General features: G+C 46.2%; 3 protein-coding genes across 9 annotated transcripts; 1 reads left to right on the forward strand and 2 right to left on the reverse strand.

Moving 5' to 3' along the window:
- Positions 1–1209: 1209 nt before the first annotated feature.
- Positions 1210–7299, forward strand: LOC112588907 (sushi, von Willebrand factor type A, EGF and pentraxin domain-containing protein 1-like). Its single transcript, XM_025300244.1, has 10 exons — positions 1210–1481; positions 1589–1744; positions 1917–2040; positions 2475–2537; positions 4054–4244; positions 4565–5202; positions 5482–5831; positions 5953–6155; positions 6316–6429; positions 6820–7299. The coding sequence occupies exons 2-10, from the start codon at positions 1624–1626 to the stop codon at positions 6849–6851; spliced, it is 1836 nt and encodes a 611-aa protein (XP_025156029.1). The 5' UTR covers positions 1210–1481; positions 1589–1623; the 3' UTR covers positions 6852–7299.
- Positions 7300–9522: 2223 nt separating this feature from the next.
- Positions 9523–14580, reverse strand: LOC105181300 (Bardet-Biedl syndrome 1). Its single transcript, XM_011137987.3, has 7 exons — positions 14152–14580; positions 13671–13848; positions 13146–13355; positions 12717–13012; positions 12398–12647; positions 11978–12157; positions 9523–11542 (listed from the first exon to the last, which is right to left on the reverse strand). Exons 1-7 carry the CDS (start codon positions 14163–14165, stop codon positions 10901–10903), a joined length of 1770 nt encoding a protein of 589 aa, XP_011136289.1. The 5' UTR covers positions 14166–14580; the 3' UTR covers positions 9523–10900.
- A 168-nt stretch (positions 14581–14748) lies between these two features.
- On the reverse strand, positions 14749–21051 carry LOC105181296 (protein dispatched). 7 transcript variants are annotated; one of them, XM_019840512.2, is made up of 10 exons: positions 20003–21051; positions 19776–19907; positions 18899–19591; positions 18601–18775; positions 18031–18235; positions 17520–17904; positions 16695–17285; positions 16285–16585; positions 15831–16131; positions 14749–15750 (listed from the first exon to the last, which is right to left on the reverse strand). In XM_019840512.2, the coding sequence occupies exons 1-10, from the start codon at positions 20138–20140 to the stop codon at positions 15492–15494; spliced, it is 3180 nt and encodes a 1059-aa protein (XP_019696071.1). In that variant the 5' UTR covers positions 20141–21051; the 3' UTR covers positions 14749–15491. The 7 variants fall into 7 exon arrangements, with proteins under 7 accessions (XP_019696071.1, XP_019696069.1, XP_011136277.1 ...); XM_019840510.2 differs by having other exon boundaries at positions 14749–15741; positions 18376–18775; XM_011137975.3 differs by having other exon boundaries at positions 18376–18775.
- Positions 21052–21533: the final 482 nt, after the last annotated feature.

The raw sequence follows: 21533 nt of genomic DNA on the forward strand, positions 1-21533 counted from the left end.
CTCTACCTCTCTCTACCTCTCTCTACCTCTCTCTACCTCTCTCTACCTCTCTCTACCTCTCTCTACCTCTCTCTACCTCTCTCTACCTCTCTCTACCTCTCTCTACCTCTCTCTACCTCTCTCTACCTCTCTCTACCTCTCTCTACCTCTCTCTACCTCTCTCTACCTCTCTCTACCTCTCTCTACCTCTCTACCTCTCTCTACCTCTCTCTACCTCTCTCTACCTCTCTCTACCCTCTCTACCTCTCTCTACCTCTCTCTACCTCTCTCTACTCTCTCTACCTCTCTACCTCTCTCTACCTCCCTACCTTCTCTACCTCTCTCTACCTCTCTCTACTTCTCTCTACCTCTCTCTACCTCTCTCTAACCTCTCTCTACCTCTCTCTACCTCTCTCTACCTCTCTCTACCTCTCCTACCTCTCTCTACCTCTCTCTACCTCTCTCTACCTCTCTCTACCTCTCTTCTACCTCTCTCACCTCTCTACCTCTCTCTACCTTCTCTACCTCTCTCTACCTCTCTCTACCTCTCTCTACCTCTTTCCTCTTACCTCTCTCACCTCTCTCTACCTCTCTCTACCTCTCTCCTCTCACCTCTCTCTACCTCTCTCTACCTCTCTCTACCTCTCTCTACCTCTTCTCTACCTCTCTCTACCTCTCTCTACCTCTCTCTACCTCTCTCTACCTCTCTCTACCTCTCTCTACCTCTCTCTACCTCTCTCTACCTCTCTCTACCTCTCTCTACCTCTCTCTACCTCTCTCTACCTCTCTCTACCTCTCTCTACCTCTCTCTACCTCTCTCTACCTCTCTCTACCTCTCTCTCTACCTCTCTCTACCTCTCTCTACCTCTCTCTACCTCTCTCTACCTCTCTCTACCTCTCTCTACCTCTCTCTACCTCTCTCTACCTCTCTCTACCTCTCTCTTACCTCTCTCTACCTCTCCTCTCTCTACCTCTCTCTACCTCTCTCTACCTCCTTCTCTACCTCTCTCTACCTCTCTCTACCTCTCTCTACCTCTCTCTACCTCTCTCTACCTCTCTCTACCTCTCTCTACCTCTCTCTACCTCTCTCTACCTCTCCTACCTTCTCTACCTCTCTCTACCTCTCTCTACCTCCTCCCCTCCCTCTCTCTCCCTCTCTCTCTCTCTCTCTCTCTCTCTCTCTCTCTCTCTCTCTCTCTCTCTCTCTCTACCTCTCTCTCTCTCCCCCTCTCCACGTCATCATCATAGTTTGCGACTCAAACGATGTGCTCAAATTTTTACCTTTACAGCGGACTTTTGTCCGGTGCTGGACGATCCGATCGGCGGCACGCAGCAATGCAAAGACTGGGGTTCCGGCAGTCAGTTTAAGGTATGCGAAATTTCTTGCAACACCGGACTCCGATTCTCGCAGGAGGTTCCCAAGTTTTACACGTGCGGCGCGGAAGGCTTCTGGAGGCCCACCGGTGATCCCAGCCTACCTCTGGTCTACCCCGCTTGTACAAGTGAGCAATCGGCCGGCTCGGCTCGTTTCACTCGCGTTTCGTTTCTCCCGATCCCCGATAAATCTCGTTTCCTCGTCAATCAACGTGTCGCGCATTTGTCTTCGCAGCCGCCACTCCGGCCCAGAGAGTCTTCAGAATTAAAATGAGCTTCCCCACGTCGGTGCTCTGCAACGAAGCCGGCCAGAATGTGCTCCGCGACAAGGTCAAAGGCGCCGTCAATTCTTTGAACAGGGACTGGAATTTCTGCTCGTACTCTTACGAAGGTGATTCTTTCTCCCCCTCCCAAACGATAAAATTCGAATCTTCGAACGTCCGTGTCATGCAATCGCGCTCGCGCTTTATCGCGCGAGCGCGATTCAAAGGCGCAACAAAGTAATATAATTGTCTTGGCGTTTCGTTCTCTGAATGCCGAATGTCGTACGACAATGATTGTAGGTACTCGCGAGTGCAAGGACCTCGATATCGACGTGCAATGCGATCATCGCGCACGCACGACAAGGGATACGAGCGATGAAGACGGCGGAACGTACATCATCTCCGCGATCGTGCCCGCAAAGCCGTAAGTCAAACATCATACAGATGACAATTTTTTCCGATGGAAAAAATACATCGTGAAGTAGAAGGAAAGGAATGAATGAAACGTTCGCCGTTGAAACGTTTGCAGGTGTGATTCGCGATTTTCTCTCTTTCAGAAAATTCGCCTTCTTAGCCATAGTAGTAGTAGTGGTATTACGCCAAGTATTTATCTGGTATAGTATATCGTATCCGTATCGTAAAGCGTCGAGTAAGCGTCGCTACGGCGGTGCCGTAGACCGTAGACTTCGCTATTGCCTCGATCGTTCTCAATGTCTAAATTCAAGATTCGCCGTCTGTATGTCCGTATGTCCGATCCGGACATACGCGCGAACCGCGTATCGTGCTTACGAAACAGTGTTTCGCTCACGGTGACACTCAGTACTGAACATTTTTGTATTGCTTGTGTTTGCATCATAGAACGAGACAGGGTCGCCAAGGCAGTGATACCTACGAGGTGGAGATCTCGTTCCCGGCGATAAAGTAAGGACTCAGCTCGACTCACGTCACGCGCGATCCGTCTCATTTACACGTGTCTCATTACCTACCTACATTACATCCCGCACATCTCATTCAATGTTTCCCGCTACGATTTCTCGCTACGTTATCATTCCAAGCGGACGTATATAGCACTTTGCGCGGCTCGTAGCCGTAGCCACTTCCCGCGCCGTCATGTTCCAGCCTGTCATGTATTTTTCAGTCCTATCCGCTCGGCATAACGCTCTCATACGTATGAATACGTAACAAACAGTGACGAAACAGTGACGTCACGACGTCACATTAACTAAACTAATCCTACGACCGACGATTATTGGCCGTCGTGATTGTACGAGAGGATAAACTGGTGCACTGTGCACGTTACTAACTTTGTCGTTACTAACTCTTCTCTCTCTCTCTCTCTCTCTCTCTCTCTCTCTCTCTCTCTCTCTCTCCCCCTCTCCCTCCCCCCCCCTCTCTCTCTCTCTCTCTCTCTCCCTCCCTCCCTCCCTCCCTCCCTCCCTCCCTCCCTCCCTCCCTCTCACCCTCTCTCTCGCTCTCGCTCTCCCTCCCTCCCTCCCTCCCTCTCTCTCTCTCTCTCTCTCTCTCTCTCTCTCTCTCTCTCTCTCTCTCTCTCTCTCTCTCTCTCTCTCTCTCTCTCTCTCTCTGTCTTCCGACCGCTAGCGCGCACGACTGGTCACTGGTGCCCGCCTGGTAGCAGGTGGAACAAGTAACAAGCACGTCATCGTAGCGAGTCGCAAGGGGAACGCTTCCACCACCAGCAGTGATATGTAACCACCATCATCATGTAACCAAGATTGATGCAAACGAGCGACAAACTCCACTACGCCTGTATGCCTGTACGCGTAACCTGCGAGCGGCAGGTCCCACCTGCGCAAGCGCAAGTGAGGTGAAAACGAAAAAAAGTGTTGAGGAAATAGGAAGACGAAAGTTTCTGACTGATTTTGTCGAGTCGCGAAATAACAATTGTGGTGCATAATGACAATTGTGTCTGATGATAATGATAAGTCAACGATCAAGACAATCGATACACAGCTCTCTCTCTCTCCTTTTTGATTTCACACACTTGCGCTTCTTGGTGCTGCACTGTTTCGGCCGCTGTTTCGCTACGCGAAGTAAAGAAAATTCCGAATGTAATGTGCGAGTGTGGGCGAGCGCAGACCACTCTACGATTCGAACACACTCCGTCGACAAGCACGATTGATATGTATTAATTACGAATTTGCAATTACCAAGGGTACGAGTGTGATTTAATCTGCGACGCACGCGAGTCCATCGCGATGAGAATCGCGACCAAGACAGGGTCTGCCTTTTACATTTGACACTCGCCTCGAGATAACAACGGCTGTGTACATATCCGCGCGCCTGTACATCTTCCTCATGCCTTCTCCCTCATGCCTCATTCACTTACTTACTTGTTTTACCCAAAAGAAAAGAGAAGAAAAGATCGACCGAAGAAAAATGTATCGCCGATTAACGCTCACTCGCGTGTTTCTCGCAGCGATCCTATCCTGAATGCCAACACGAACGAGCGCGCTACCGTGCAGACGTTGCTCGAGAAGCTGATTCTGCAGGAGAATAAATTCGACGTCCATCAGATCTTACCCAATACCGTGCCCGACCCCGCGTCTCTCATTCTGGAATCCGACTATGCCTGTCCGATCGGCCAAGTTGTCATGCCACCGGATTGTGGTAAGTTGTGGCGCCGAGTTGTCGAGTCATCAACTCAACTCAACCTTCGTCTGCCTCTTTGTTATTTAAAGTCAAAGTCAAAAGTTCAGTCCGATTTAATATACGTTTCCGAGCAGTATTTCGGCGAGTGATGCCCAGTTGGTTGGTTGGTTGGTTGGTCTGGTCGGGTGGTCAACTACATCTCCACGAGACAGTAGTGGAGCAACAAGTACATACGATGCATGCTGCTCGAAATAATGAAACACGCGGAAGATCACACGCGCCCATCAATACGACGCGACGATTAAATCCACTCACGGTGAAAAATTAATCATTCGCAGTACCATGCGCGGTGGGCACTTATTACGACGAGAAGAGGAAACAGTGCGCGTCTTGTCCAGTCGGCACTTATCAGAGCGAATCCGGTCAGCTCAAGTGCAGCTCCTGTCCGGTGATCGCCGGTCGTCCCAGCGTGACCGTGGGTCCCGGTGCGCGTAGCGCAGCGGACTGCAAGGAGCGCTGTCCCGCAGGCAAGTATTACGACGATGTGGCCGGTCTTTGCCGTAGCTGCGGCCACGGATTCTATCAGCCCAACGAAGGCAGCTTCTCCTGCCTCCTGTGCGGCCTCGGCAAGACCACAAGGACGGCCGAGGCGGTCTCTCGCGAGGAGTGCCGGGATGAATGTGGCTCCGGACAGCAACTGGCCGTCGAGGGCAAGTGCGAGCCGTGCCCGCGCGGCACGTATCGCACGCAGGGGGTTCAAGCGTCCTGCCAGGCCTGTCCTATCGGCAGGACGACTCCCAACATGGGATCCGCCGCCGTAGAGGAGTGCTCGCTCCCAGTTTGCGAGCCTGGGACTCACCTCAACGGTACGCTCAACGAGTGCGTGGAGTGTAAGAAGGGCACGTACCAGTCGGAACCGCAACAAACCTTCTGCATCCCGTGCCCACCCAACACGAGCACCAAAGGTCCCGCAGCCGTGAGTATATATATACCTGCGATATCCTCGCCGCGTTCTGCATAGCAAACTGATAGCGGCGCGGCCGCGCGTCTCGTTGTCTCGAGCCATTTCCATCTCTCTCAAGGAGACGGTGGAAACAGGTATGCGAGCATGAAATTGAGCAAGAATTTGACCGTGAGAATAGTGTGAGAGAGAGAGAGAGAGAGAGAGAGAGAGAGAGAGAGAGAGAGAGAGAGAGAGAGAGAGAGAGAGAGAGAGATGCCGTAATAATATATGAGACGCGTGTTTGTTGTGCAGACGAGCAAGACGGACTGCACGAATCCGTGCGAGACCAGCGGCGAGGAAATGCACTGCGACGCAAACGCCTACTGTCTACTTATACCGGAGACGAGCGACTTTAAGTGCGAGTGCAAACCCGGATACAACGGCACCGGAACGGTTTGCACCGACGTGTGTCTGGCTTACTGCGACAACGAGGGCGTCTGCCTGAAGGACTCGCGCGGACAACCCTCGTGCAGGTGCAGCGGTAGCTTCACCGGCAAGCATTGCACGGAGAAGTCCGAGTTCTTCTACATCACCGGCGGCATAGCGGGTGGCGTTATTCTGATAATTATCGTCGTGCTGCTCGTCTGGATGATTTGCGTGAGGTTGGTGAAAAAGGGATAAATTATTATTATTAGCGCTCTCTCGCCGCACGCAAATTGGAATCTCACCTCTCATCAAGGTGTCACACTGACGCACGCTCGTCTCTCGCTTTTGACTCTCCAGAGCTTCCAGAAAGAAGGAGCCGAAGAAAATGCTCACACCGGCGACTGATCAGAACGGCTCTCAGGTTAATTTCTATTACGGCGCACCGACGCCCTACGCCGAGTCGATAGCGCCGTCGCATCACAGCACGTACGCCCACTACTACGACGACGAAGAGGACGGCTGGGAGATGCCCAATTTCTACAACGAGACTTATATGAAAGGTAAGACGAGAAGCGCTCAGCGTGTAAGTAATAGTGACGACACAGAATCACTGTCGCGGGAAAGGAATTTTGCATACGACGCTTATATACGTACGACGCCGTACGGCGCACGTACGTACTCTCTCTCATTTCCTCCTTTTTTTCTGTCCAATCTGTACAGAGAGCCTGCACAACGGCAAGATGAACAGTCTTGCTCGATCGAATGCCAGTATTTACGGCACGAAAGACGATCTTTACGACAGACTGAAGCGTCACGCGTATACCGGTAAAAAAGGTACAATCCCGCAACTACCCTCGTAAGTCATACTTAATCAACGCCGGCTCATCGCACGTTACGGCACGTGAACGTCCGAAAAAAATTGCCACCAACAGGATCGCGGATGCAGCGTACCTCGCGCACACAACCGGCCGCTTATATTTATTAATTAATTTAAGTACCTTACCCGCCCCTATACCCTCCCGTCCCCTCCCCCGTCCCGCAATGTCGTTTTTTACCATCATGGAACACGTAACAAATTTCCGTTCAATACCTTATAATACCTTATAATACCGAATAATAATAATAATAACGACTGAGATCGATGCGACGAACGCGCAATCTTTGATTCTCTTCTCGAGCGCGTGCGGCGCAACAAAATAATATTACGAAATGTCCATTTTGCAGATAAGAGCGACAGCGACAGCGAAGGCCAGTGACCGGGTAGAGCAATGAGTTTCATGCCAACGTAGAGTACGAAAAAGTGAGAGATATCGATGTAATCAGACGGGGCGACGACGGTATCTCATTCTTCGTGCGGCGACGTCGTCGTCGTCGTCGTCGTCGTCGTTGCTCCTTCTCCCGATCGACGGATCGAATGTTATATTTATTGCATATCCTTCTTCTGAGACGTAGCGCACTGAGATCCGCGGCCGCCCTTGTCGGAACTAAACGCGGGGCCGAACGACATCGACAAAAAAGGAGCAAGAGAGAGAGAGAGAGAGAGAGAGAGAGAGAGAGATAGAGAGAGAGAGAGAGAGAGAGAGAGAGGTAGTGATTCGAAGAGCCGCGAGATCTCCCGTTGACGTGAGAGACGCGCTTCGATCGACGACGAGCGACGCAAAAGTCCTGGAACGACGATCGATAAGCGTAACATATTTATATATATATATATATATATATATATATATATATATATATATATATACACACACACACACCGATCGTCGCTTCGGCACGCGTCCGTCGAGACGGACATGTATGTATGAGAGTTCTTCCGGAAACTCGAGGCGCGCCACACAGCCACAAGAAATGTAAAAAGAAATGAAACGGAGAAAAGAAAAGAACGGCATCCGTTCGTTTATCAAAGTGAAATTCGATGCGTGTTCAATGATTAAAGAGACTCGCGCGCGCGCGCGCGCGTGCACGTATCATGTTGTAATTTTTGTAATTTAATACCATCTAGATGTTAAGAACCACTCCGCAACGCCACACCATCGCCAACAATCCCGCCTCCTCCTCTTCCTCCAATATTCCCTTTGTTCACTCATACGATTAACGGTGCGTACGTGACAGGAAGTGTGTGCTCGTGTATGCTGACATAAATATACGTACGTGGATTTTTATTTTGTTACTTTTACGAAAGTATACGCGCATCACGTTGTAATATAATATGATAATGATGTGCGGTCGCTCAAACGACGCGACGGGAGACACGTTGAGAGACGCTTCTCGGATTTAAACAAGCGAGAAAAAGAAAGAAAAAGAGGAGAAGGGAGGAGAAAGAGAAAAAGAGAGAGAGAGAGAGAGAGGGAGAGAGAGAGAGAGAGAAAGAAAGAGAGCGCGCAACAGGAGCAGTAGTCTCGCGGAAACCTTCGCGGTATGAGAGAATAAATTGATTCGCATGGTGACCAAAAAAAAACAAACAAATAAATAAGTAAATAACAAAGTATGTTTACTTTGGGAACGTTTCGAGTGTGTTATTTATACTACTCGCTCTCTCACTCTGTATAGAAACTCTGCATAGAGTTCTACTACCACTGTGTGATAAAACTCTGTGTCCACATGCAGCGAGTGTACACCGAACGCAAAACCTACCATGATCTGTTTTTCACTTATGTGTTGTATAAAAAAGGAAAAACTTTAACAGATAGTTATGTTTTTATTAATAAAATGTATTTCAGTAAGATGGCTCGAGAAATGTTTCGACTATGCCACAAATATATTACTTTGAATATCGCGAGTGCGAAACGGTGTCGCGATTTTTTCACGCACGCGGAGCCTTTGTTACTTCGTTCTTTTCTTCATTTAATCTTATCGCTATCACTCTATGCATTTTGCGTTTAAAATCGGAACTAGTCCCAACTTCGCGAGCATCCGATCGAGGCGTATCGCGTACACACAGCTTTATCGGTCAACTTTGGGTCAATTCGAATGTCCGTGTTGCTGCTTACCAGGAGCTGCATCGTCGCAACCTTTACGCTCATTGTCAACTTCAAATGAGCCGTCGATAGAACTACGTCTCCCACGTATTTTCATCTCTATCGGACAAGAAAGAGGAGAGAGAGGGTGAGAGAGAGAGAGAGAGAGAGAGAGAGAGAGAGAGAGAGAGAGAGAGAGAGAAACGAAGATACGGCATAAAATATATCAAGTGAGACGCGTCGAATAAGGAAAAACATACCATGCTCTTTTCTGCGCTTCAGCATGTCCAAAGCACTTTTAACGCTTGTATCGTTGTCATTGCGCTTTATCACTGCTCGCACGTGATATACAACAATATATTTAATTTCGACAATTTATCCTTAACGATTAGATTTTTTGTTGGATCAGATGATAATTTGTGCACAAATGTACAGTTACGATTACGATTAAATCTTACATCGAGCTCCAACGTGACAGGCCTTTGCGTAATCTTTTGTCATTACAGCGATGACAAACTGAAATATATAAGATTAATGTTTTGGTTAATGTTTATCTCTCTCTCTCTTAGCGTGCAGCACGGAAATGATGTTCGGATTTATCCGTTATTTTGGGTTCACTTCGAATTTTGGGTTTACTTCGAAAAGATCGCAATTCGCCGCGTTATCTTCTGTGCTCATCGTTAATGTTCGTTGCTCTCTCGAGTGCTTCCTGCTTTCGTGATTTGAGTTCGTCGGATGAGCATTTTCCATTAGCACACACAAACAATAGTCGCAGAATCGCGACTATCGCGTGATCTGTGATCTAGGTCTATACAGAATAAAGTCCAATGTTGTTGATATTTTAAAACGTTCTCACACGTATACACATCTACGGCACCTATGGCAACGTGCAAATGTCTTTTCTTTCTTTTTTTCACACGAGATTTGATACAAAAGAATTTCACTCTCCATCGCAATAACAACTTACTACTGTTGAATAAATCATCGCGTCATCATTGAGATTGCGTGCCTTTTATTGATACGCAAACTTGGTACATAAATAAATAGCAGATGATAATAAAATAAATAAGAAACAGAAATGTATATACAAATACAAATGTAAATCGATTGCACGTGTATACATGTTGACGTTCTTTACTCAACCAAGTCTCGGACCTCTCTTCGAACCAACCATTATCGACTGCTTTAGCCGAGATTTAAATTTTGCTTCCTGGCAAGAGTGAAACCAAACACAGAATCAAGATTTCAACTAAAAGTCAACATTCACACACGCCTCAACATGTGGAAGGCGTATGGAAGGAAGGAAGGAAGCAAGGAAGGAAGGAAGGAAGGAAGGAAGGAAGGAAGGAAGGAAGGAAGGAAGTTTCGTGTAGTATTTGTTGGTCGTCTGAACAAGGGGAAAGCAGATGCACGTTTAACAATTAATGTCTCGAAAAAGCGCAACGCCTTCCCATTCCCGTAACATACACGGTAACATACACGCTTATTATTAACAAATAGCTCTCAATTAGTAGCGTGTGAGGAATATTAACGACGCAGAAATATTTGAGAATGAAATAAATATTTGTTATTCGCATTTCGTATAATCGTGTCCGTTATCACGGACACGTGTCATATAAAAGTGTGTCGTGACAACTATACGCTATGATATACAGACTAATATACTGCACGCAACATGTTTTTTCTCTAAATTCTCGTTTCTTCCACAGCCTGTCTCGTCGTTTTTTACAGTTGATCGCGCACGGGTAAGGTCCATCTTTTTTCTCAGTCAAACTGGGTTATGTTTCTTACCTCTAGAGCGAAACAAGCAATATAATCCAAGAGTTGAAAAGGAATGAAAAGGAATGAAAAGTTCTTTTTTGCCGGGGTGTGGCTGGCATTAGCTCATCTAAGAAGAACAGATAATCTACAATATCGTGATAATTGAGGAGGAAAAAAATGTTGGAACGTATTCAATCTTTTAATTTTTCCATTTCTCGTAGTTACCCCTTTGTATTTCCGCGTACGAGATATTCTCTTAAGAACACACTATTGTCTATTGTTGAGCCACGCTTTCTGCAACGATACTGTAAATTTTCCATTTCTTCTCACTCTCTTTCACAAAACGTTTCACGTGTATATACATGCACTTTCGTCTATCACCCAGGCAGCTTCATCACGCGCATCTCTATAAGAGATGTCTATAAGAGACATTGGCGAAACATCGCACTTGCGATTAAACACCTTTGCAAATGCATCTCTCCAAGACGCATCGTCTTGGAGACAGGCATTTGTGTTGGTTGGTTGTAAGCACAGACAACTCGGTGCAACTCGGTGCAGCTGTGTGAAGAACAGATCCATTCTATCGCTTAAACTTCAAAGTCTTCCTCAGCAGCCGGTAATATCACAACCGTTACAGCCAAAGGCTTCGGATTTGATTTCTTGCACAGCAAAATCTTAATCCTCCCTGATATTTGACTCTTCAGCTTTGCACAAACGGTTAGGGATATGGGTGTAGCACTTGGTAGCAGAGGCAAGTTTACCACACCGGGGCTCACGTCGCTGTCGTCGGCTCTGCAGAGAATATACAATTCCGCATGGGTCAAACCCTCGGAGATATTGGTCACTGTAATGCGAATCATGTAATTGGGTCCTAAACCGAGAACATTTGCCTCCAACGTAATGGGATTCGGTCCCGACGCTTGGTTCTCGTTTAAGTGTTCGGAGGCTTGTTTAGCGGTGCTTAGACGTAAACGAAGAAACCCTTGCTGAAATGTATTGTGTATTTTTTTCGCCTCGGCTCTCTCTCTTATCGTCTGATCGACGAACAGTCTTGTTTTTTTCGGTATCGAAAACTTGGACGCGTTGCACGATGACGAATTCGACGACGACGACGACGACGACGAATTGTTCACATTAAAATCAGCGGTGCGCTTCAGGATCTTCATGCACAAAGCACCGCCGACAGTGACCATCGCTATTGTTCGTTCCTCTTGTCCCATTCGTCCGTACTAAACATTTTCACGAAAAGAATCGGATACGTCAATATCAGGAGAATCGTGACAAGGTCTCGCTTCTGGTCCCAAAATCGCGTGTCCTCAAATGTCCCGGGGAGACAGGGGAGACAATATCAGATACACGGAGAAAGAAAGCAAATCCTTCGTTGTATAGTTTCTCTTGAAACCTATAGATAGACCGCTATCAGACATTTGTCATTTTTCCTCTCATATTTCCCGTCTCATATGTCTAGGAATATTGAGGAAGCGTTCAACTTTCAGCGCTGAGGACCCGATGCGAAACGCACGCTTTTTGATCGTTTCAATTGCTCGCACGTGTCTACTTATTTTCGCATAATTCGCACCGATTCTTTCATATTTAATATTTACTTTGACACAGCAGCACAACACATTTACCTTACTTTTACACAAGGAATGAGGAAGGAATACCTTAAGAGCGGACACGGGTTCCATGACCTTCACCGTATCCACATGATGCTTTCCGTCATAAATGCGGATTCCGTGTCCCGCTGTGCTTACGGCTAACAAGGACAGACCGCTTTGCGGAACCGGTAAACTCACTAGATCTAATATTATACCAGGAATGCCGATACACCACAGCTTTACGCCCTATGAAACAAAAGGAAACAAAAAGAAAAAAAAAAAATTAGTAAAACAGCAAGATTTAAGATATCGAAGACGTAAATCATAACGTTACAACATTCCATGTCTTCCTTTCTCTCCCTCTTCCTCTCCCTCTCTCTCTCTCTCTCTCTCTCTCTCTCTCTCTCTCTCTCTCTCTTCTCACTTTCTTGTTTGTTGCTTTCTCGTGATTTGGATAGAAAAGCTTTTCATTATCCTTAGGCGTACCCTTTTTGAGAAGCCTACTAAAGTACCGTCCATAACTGCTGCTGCCGCTCCTGCCGAGGTAAGAACGGAAATAGATACCGCTGGCGCAGGCAATGTTTCCCAAAGTTTTACAGGGCTTCCTCTCCTGATCGCCCCTATTTTTCCATCCCTTCCAATGACAATTATACGACCGTCGCCCGTCCACAAGCCACAGCTGGCGAATGCTACCGGTGGCCACTCCAGTTGATGCTTATCCATGACCAAGAAAGCTCTGTGGACAATTACGCGCGAGCGCGTTGAACAGTTTTGTTGTTGATATGAAAACATATCAAGTGTCTACCTGGGATCCAGAATGAGGGTTTCTCCAGCTTCGGTTCCTAATATAAGACAGCTACTGGCGGGATCGTTCCACGAGTCTCTTCGTATGATCGCGATCGCTGTTAACGCGTTGGGTTTAATAAGCGGCACTCTCCTGTACTGCTCCGCGAAGCTCAATCGCAGGTTGCTGTCCATAGACAAAAACTTTAACGTTCGAGGCGAGAGAAATGCCGCACCAAGCTCCTTCAGTAACAGCTCCAAGTCGTCCGCCAGTGTTAGCACATTCAATTCCTCGTCCAATCCGCACTTATGCCAGATCTATGCCAAGATATTATCAAGATAGATCCGTTTCAAGATCGTCTTCGAGTCAAAACGGAATATCGAACTAGCCGAGAGATGGCTCTGCGTCATCAAGATCTTTCGCGGCGTAAATTCGACAAAACATATGTACTTCTCGTTCCTTCGGGTGTGCATCGATGTGCGGTAGGCAATACTTGAAGAAGGGTCTCATATTTTTGAAAACATACACACTGGCTCCAGCTCCTACAGCTACTACCGATGATCGAGGTTCCCCGTTCTCCGTGTAAAAACCAACTATGCCACAGGGCGGATCCACCATGTTGTGTTCAGTCACCTGATCACCTCCTTTATACACCCGTACCTAAAAGCATACACAGCTAAATATCCAACACGAGATCAAGTGTCACGTCTCATTATTAATAATTGTTGAATTATGCAAGGGGAATTAATAAGCGTGCCTGTGTGTGTGTGTGTGTGTGTGTGTGTGTGTGTGTGTGTGTGTGTGTGTGTGTGTGTGTGTGTGTGTGTGTGTGTGTGCGCGCGCGCGCGCGCTATCAACATTTGATTTTCCGTATTACAATGAGAGAGAGAGAGAGAGAGAGAGAGAGAGAGAGAGAGAGAGAGAGAGAGAGAGAGAGAGGAGGGGGGGAGAGAGGGAGGGAGTTTACACATGTACCTTCGTCGAGTCACTTCCGACTGGCCCTAGATCAGCGCAGATAAACCTGGCGTCGCCATCGCCACTTACATCCAACATATCGAGTCCGCCTGGCAAAGCAAATAAACCAGCGCTTGGTTCCCAAAGCGCCTCCAACCAACGGCTCGTACCAAGTCCACCGAGGGATTTGTGGTCTGCTCTGTGTACGTAAGAAGAAAGATTTCAATTTTCATGCGCAACTACTTGAATTGAAATCGCTTGTGCTACATTCTATAAGACAACATTCGTGTAACATTCGGAAGTCTCTGGGAAAAAATTTGATCCTACTGGCGATAAGATAATATTTAGATAATATCATTGTATATAGCATTTTCAGAGCGGCGTAACTAAGGGGGATAGCGGCAACATTTCGATTATATAATTATAGGCGGTGTATGATCGAGAGAGAATGAGAACGCACATACACATACGGCCAAGCGCATACGGAGAGAAAAATGCTTACCTTAAACCGTGCATATCTGCAGAACTTTGTAACTTGTTTCTCTCGTGTGCAAGTTAGTCAATTAGTTTACAATTTAAATTTACCCAATTTATCCAATGTACGTTGATGTATTGTTTATTTGCATCTTATATTCCTTTATATCATACCGATATAACGCGGTGTATATCTTTATATCTTTTTATATATTGATATATCTCTCTCTATCATGATTCAATTGACATTCCGCGGCTGAACGCGCATATTAGGATTCTAGCATATTGCTATTCTAGAAGTGTCACCGAAGTGTGCCATGTGCTCTGTTTATGCATCTGTTACCACAGAAACCATCGTCCATATACATACCGGCGTGCACGAGCGCGGCGCATGCGGCATTTACGTGCATTTCATCGGCACACGGCACTACGTTTTCACACTAGCACAATAAATCAGAGTGAAAGAAAGTAAGTACACTTACTTGTTTCATTGTAACGCTTATTGCACGCTAGTTAAAAGAAAACGGACAAACCTCTATCGTTGAACTTTAGGGGCCTGCCTGAAGAAATTTGCATGATCACACAATGTATATACGCATATGCAGGAAAATCGACCAACCATGTGTTGATACAAAGACGCGTTTTATTCGTTACGCAAACTCGTACAAATTTGTCAGTCTCTCTTGTCGAAGTTGTAAAGTCGAAAGCTCCATTATCTTTTATATGCTATATAATATTATATCGATCCGTAATTAACAAATCCACATTCAGCAGAAACGATAGGCTTACGTTACGCTTACGTTTCGCAATTCGGACCGGATCGATCCACGCTCAGAAAGGGTCATTTTATCGCATTGTAGTATTCACACACATATTCACGACGATCTGTATCTCGAGGCTTTGATTAGGGGTTGAGTACAGCCGATGGATTTGCGATCAGCAAAAGAGATGATACGAAGATGAGCGCTTGCCGTTTATTGTTCCCGATTGGCAAACGTCTCCGGATCTGTCAAGGACTGGAAGTTATATCAATCACCAATCACACAGACAATAAACAACACCGAACGCTCACCAAGCTCATCCGATTATGAATCTTTTTCTTTAGCGTTAAACCGTAAAAAGTGAATATTTTCTAATTCACGTGAAAGTATTCACGATCGTCCCCCGCCTGGCTGAATGCAGGCAGGCACTGTGTCGTATCCTACGCTAACTATATATCCACATATAGATTACATAATGTATATAATGTATGTGTGTATTTCGCATGTAGTATATAAACATATATATATATATATATAAACATATATATATATATATAAACATTAATCAAAAACAATGGCAATCGTGGATCAGAGAATCGCTTACGATTCAAGTGTCAGTGTCGAGTAATGTCGACAATGGAGATGATCGCAACGACGGCGACGGAGGTCTTGCAGTAAGAGTTTCTAGTTCACTGCAATGGGACTGGCATACGGTGCTAGATGTGCTCAGAGTCGATTCTGACACTACTCCCCCACCCTTGAAAGCTCTTCTCGCTCGACTGTCGTTATTTCTTGCGGCATCATCTTCCGCATCGTCATCACATTTGATTTTAATGAAACAAACCAATGTCCTGAACCTGCAACACCTGTAAATTATATATACATATATATACATACATACAGGCGCATTCAATCACACAATTGTACAATTGGACAGATGTATCACCGGGAACACTTAAGTTGAGCAAAATGCGAAGATGGTCCCGCGACTGCTAACATCGAACACATAAATAATGTGGCGTATATCCAACTTATTGCCATCACGAGCAACAGAAAGACACCAATTTGTATGTAGGCCATTACACGAGAAGGTAACATCAAAGCCCCTGCGGCTCCGCTCGTAATCGCCGCCATAAGGGTTGGCCCAGCCATTTGTTGCAGTGCCGTTTTTACTCTCTCCGTTCTCTCTTCGGTAATGCACGACTTGTAACTCACAGCGTAATGCAAACTGAAGTCGACAGTAAGACCTAAGAAAATGAAAAATATTCACAGGCGGTTATCTTCCCTCCACCTTCCTACACATCGCTAAACGGTTCGAATCGAAGACGGAGTCTGCAGAGAAAAGATTTTCTCCTCTGCTCTTATCGTTTGCCGTTTATTCGCTACGTTACGTTATTTACCTATTGCCGTAGAGACTGCAACACTCTCCAAGACATTGAGCTTCCAGCCAAGGAGGATAAGTATTGCAACCGTTACTATTATCGCAGCGCCGATAGTCGCAATGGCGTATAAACTGACAAGAGGGTTCAGAGTCACCAGTGCCAGTACTGTCAGAGCTAGGATCAACGATACTCCCATTGCCCATATGGTACCATCGTACAACGTACGTTGCAATTCGAAGAATTCTAATCTACTGACGAACCAACCGCGTTGCATCCCCCGCGGTGCGCTCCGCAATTGACCCTGCATCCAATCCTCGACCTACGATCAAACTCTGTCACAAAGCGGGTCATCACTGGCGGGATCACTCGCGCGATAAACATTGCCGTGTAAAATCACTCGTGCACTACTCGCCTCGCGCGGTACTTGCCTGGTTAAAAAATGTATCCATACTCGCAAACGAAAGAGTATACGCGTACGAGCTGTCGTATTCAACGACGAGTGCCTTTATCTTAGGCGTCAGCTTCGTCGTGTGGCTCGTGCCGTTCAGCAATCGCGAAGGCAACAACGGTTCTTTTGCGAATTTCAGGCCCGCAGAAATCGCGCCACCCCGGGGCGTCCACAAGTGGGACGGTGTGCGATGTAATTCCGCGCTTGCTTCGGCCGCGCACTGCTGCAAAACATCGGGCTCGTACGGAAACTTGCTGCTTTCGCAGCATGGCACGTAGTCGATGCGAGGATCGAGAGGATCACTGCAACGTCTTTGCATCCACGAACGTAACGATTCGATAAAACAATTGGGTAACAGGGGCCCCATGGTACTGCGATAAAAGGGCTGACTCCGTAGATCCTTGCAAAATTGTTCGAGCCATAACTGCGACTCCGGATCGGTAATGTCAAAAGTTTCGTCCCACTGTGGCGTCCCTTTTCTACCGGGATCGAGGTGATCACCATTATCGATCGGTTCAATGCCCCATACAAATCTCAACGGTAGAATCTCCATCGAAGCGTTACCACCGACCTGTATATCGATATGCAGGTATATCTCTAATAACGTACATCCGGCGGCGAGATTTATCTGTACATGTACTACGCTATATGTTGCACAAGGTGTCGTATATGCCTCGAGAGATGCTCTCTCGTACGATGGATCTCGTAGCAAGCGAGAGTAAACGTTGAGTTTGTGGCATATTATACGACACCCGATGTCACGTATATGTATGCGATTGAAAAAATTACGGAAATGTATAGGTACCATTTCGTATCTTTCGAACCAGAATCTTTGCGAATACATCAGGTCGTATTGCTCAAACGGATGTGTATTATCGAACAATTGAAAGTCGATATAGTCTGGCAATTGCAAACCCGGATAACGGAAGACGACGATGCAACACGCTATCGCAGCAGTCCCCAAACTCAATATCCAAATGCATCGTAAGCCGATCACCATCTTGATGAGAAGAGCGGTGAGTCCTACTGTTACTTTATCTCTGAAAGATCTAAGGGGACGAATAATCCTCTCGCTGATAAAATTCCGTGATGATAGAGTGAATTTATAACGCTCCGACACAACCACGCACGCTGGTAACCACGTGATCATCAAGAAAAAGTTAGCAATGACCGTTATGCCTGAAAATAAACTATACATGCGAAATTATGAGCGCGCACGTACGGGCACGCACGCGCGTTTAGAGTTATACATGTCGTGCAGTGTGCAAAGAGTGTGCAACATGACGCAAAGATGTACACAGTAGAGAAGCTGATACCTGAAACAGTTGATAGCAGTCACGTTGCTAACGATCGACGCGAAAAAGGCTACCGCTGTTGTGAGAGACGTGACGAACATCGAGGGAAAAGCGTGTCTCATGGTTTCTTGCACCAAATGTACCAATTCGCCGTTGGAGGAGCATTTCTGCCGCTTCTTGGACTCCCATATTTTGCAATATATAAACGCGTCGTCCGCGCCGATACCTGCCAATGTAAAAGGATTTCACGTCGTCGTTTCACGTATCGCGGTAATCGCCGCTGTTTGTATGAGAAAAGAAAAAAGAGAAAAAAAAAAGAAAAAAAAAGAAAAAGAATGTAATATCGATCTCAGAGAGCTTGGGTACCTATAGCTACAACGATGGCCAGCAAGTTCATAAAAGGAAAAAACTGAATACGCAAGACAAGAGTGTAGACTGCGTACGAGATACTGAGACTGAACACCACTGCGAAAATCGTCGTGATGGTCAAAATTATGCAGCCAGTGTACGCCCAGATGCAGAGTGTAACGAACACAAAACCAGCGAGTAACAAGCTTGAATCGGACACTAACAGCCGATCGAACAGCGTACTTTTTAGACCAAGTTGCATGCCTTGCACACGTATCTTTCCGTACGTTAAGTCGTTATTCTTCGTGTCTATCTCTTTGTAAAAGTCCAAAGTCGCGGAGCTCGCCGCAATCGGAAGAAACAACATAACGGATTGCAATAACGTCGCATTTCGTTTGTTTCCAGTGTGTTCTGTATTCTGTAAATACGTAACGAATGGATAGTTATAATGGATGGAAGTCAGAGATCGTCAGAGCGATCGAGCGTACGTATCATCAATCGGAATTGGGGCAGTATCGACGAAAAGCCCATGTTCTCTTACACGATTCGAAGGAGGAATAAAGTTGGCATCCAGAAGATAATGCAGTAGATGATAGACGGCGTTTCTCGCGTAACATTCAGCGGGCACGTGCCTCTGACAATTGAAGTCTTCCGCGCAGTTGGCTGATAACTGCCGATCGTGATAGTACGGAGCACATTGCTCCAAAAGTTCCTTCACCCCGGTGAGATCATCTTCCGTTATTCCTAGACAAGAACTGCGGTTGGATAATAGCGCTACATAGTTGGCCGGTGACCAGCTTCTGCAGCATTTATGGTTAGCACCGTTATGCTCCACTTGCGTCTGGCACAGGGACGAGAAGTGAGTATTCGCACGAAGCGCACTGTCAATGTGACATTGCGCCAATACACCCTCCGTCGACCACAGATTAATTCCCTTCGATTCCGTCCCAATTACAACACGAGCGTAGGAGGAAGTTGGCAAATTGCAAAAAAAATTGTCGTCATTGAGACGACTCTGATTACTGTCCGCTGTGTCACTCTTCTTACGATGTTTCTTCTCCAATTCCAGTAATTCTTTCCATGTATCTCTAGCCTCGTCACTTGCTCGTACGTGGCTCGTGTCATTTTGTAGCACATGCTTGTGTTTCTTCCCCTTCCGCTTACGCTTGCCCTTTGGCGTTTTTTTGAGAATATCCAGAGGAGAGGAGCTACGATTACGCGTACTCATGTCAGGCTGCAAAATCATTGAAAAGGATTAATCTCTTTTCGATGAATGAAACTCACCGACAACATGATAATTTTACATCAGTGTTCGCGAGTAGTGAGATTAGAATCGCATAAATATCAACAAACATACCAAATTTTACACTTAGAAACAAGGATGCAAAACAAAGAGAACAAAGTTTTACAGTAGATACCCGTTGACTCAGTACATATCGATGATACTCCACAGGATTATCTACAAGTTCTCCATTCGCCCTTGTAGATTCCATTAAATTTTGCCAGGCTGTGAATCTCTGCGCCAAAATTGTACCCCTTGCCTCAAAACCCTGCCGTACATGTACAGTGTATACATACATAAATTCAGTCAATCAGTCAAATCGAAAGATTCATTCAGAGTTGATCCTGCATTCGTTATTTTTACCATTTGAGGATCCGAAAAGTCTGGAAACCTTTTGGTGCTGAGTGGAGCAATTACACATATTGAGGAAAACACAAACACCGTGATCAAAGTGATATATGGATGATGAGCAACCATGCGAGGAAACCACCACGCTTCCATTCTTATGAAAGAATCCGCGCGTGCCTTTCTTCCGTCTTACATTACCTTTGTCTCACACCAATAAATCCACGTGCCACGAACCGAATGAATGCGTTTACGCGAGAGAATCGTCATCGTCAGATCACTGTTACCGAACGTGTTAAAAAAAAATTTCAAACGATTACCCCGCAACTGGCAATTTGTTTTACTCGCGAGTATCCGCGAATGTCAAGTACTCACTCACTCTCTCACTCTCTCTCTCTTTTCCTTTTTACCGTTGCTCTTTCTTTAAGCACAGAACACCTTGAAAAGCTTTCCTTAACCTTCCTTCTGTCTTCATAGTTGCGTTCTGTATGTAATTCCGAAGGAGCATCCGAATAATCAGTATCCAAAGGCTCACGAATGCTCGAAGGAACAATCATACGGATACAACAAATTCTAGCCCAATTATTACTCGAGTTTATGACTAATTCCCTCCTTGTTGTCATAATAATTAAATAACACGTTACGCACGTTCTACCGTCGACAGGGTGAATATCTCGAAAAACGGACGCATCATGCACCCGTCTGAGACAACACGACGGGTATACGATGTTTGCGCGCTACAGATTTGGACGCGTCCGGTGAAACGGGTTGTCCGGGTAGTCTCCCTCTTTTCTTATGTTTTCTCATTCTTGTGTCTCTCTCGTACTCTACCAATACAGCGGACGCGTCCGAGTGACGTTTCCGAACGTAGCCTATGATGTACGAAACGTGTGTGCATGTACGAAAACGTCGTGGAAAACACGAGAGATTCGACACCACCATGGAAATGACAAGGAGGCGACTCCCGACATCTCGAGCTCCAATCGCCACCTTATTTGGGGTGCGTATCCATTCGACACAGCACGATCGGACACAAAGTAATTGGTCGCGTTCAGTAGATGGACAACAATTGGACAACATTACTAGATTTTCTACTGAATCTCGCTCCTGATTGTTGAAATACTTCTGGGTCTAAGAAGAATCTAATGAGGAATCTAAAAGAATGCTCCAATCACAGACAATAATCACTAAGCGCTCTCTGATCACTTTGTTCTACCGAACGCGGCCAATGATTGGTTGGATCTAGTAATTCACCAGATAATACTTTGCATCGGTTGGTTGTGTGCAATCGTGCTGTGTCGAATTGGGGTGCTTCCCGTGACGTCCTATATTCAACATTCAGATCCTAAATTCTCTATACCTAACCTAACCTAACCTAACCTAACCAGGAACACCGTTGACACACATCTAAAGCAAGCGGCACACGGTGCTTGTTTTCGTGCTGGATTGCTTGCTGGATTGCGTGCTGGATGAAAATATTGCGTTCTGATTGGTGTATTTCCGAAGATGGATAGAAATGCACCAATCAGAACGCAGTATTTTCATCCAG

Source organism: Harpegnathos saltator, unplaced genomic scaffold, assembly GCF_003227715.2.
Source record: "Harpegnathos saltator strain DR-91 unplaced genomic scaffold, Hsal_v8.6 scaffold341, whole genome shotgun sequence".
Lineage (NCBI taxonomy): Eukaryota > Metazoa > Arthropoda > Insecta > Hymenoptera > Formicidae > Harpegnathos > Harpegnathos saltator.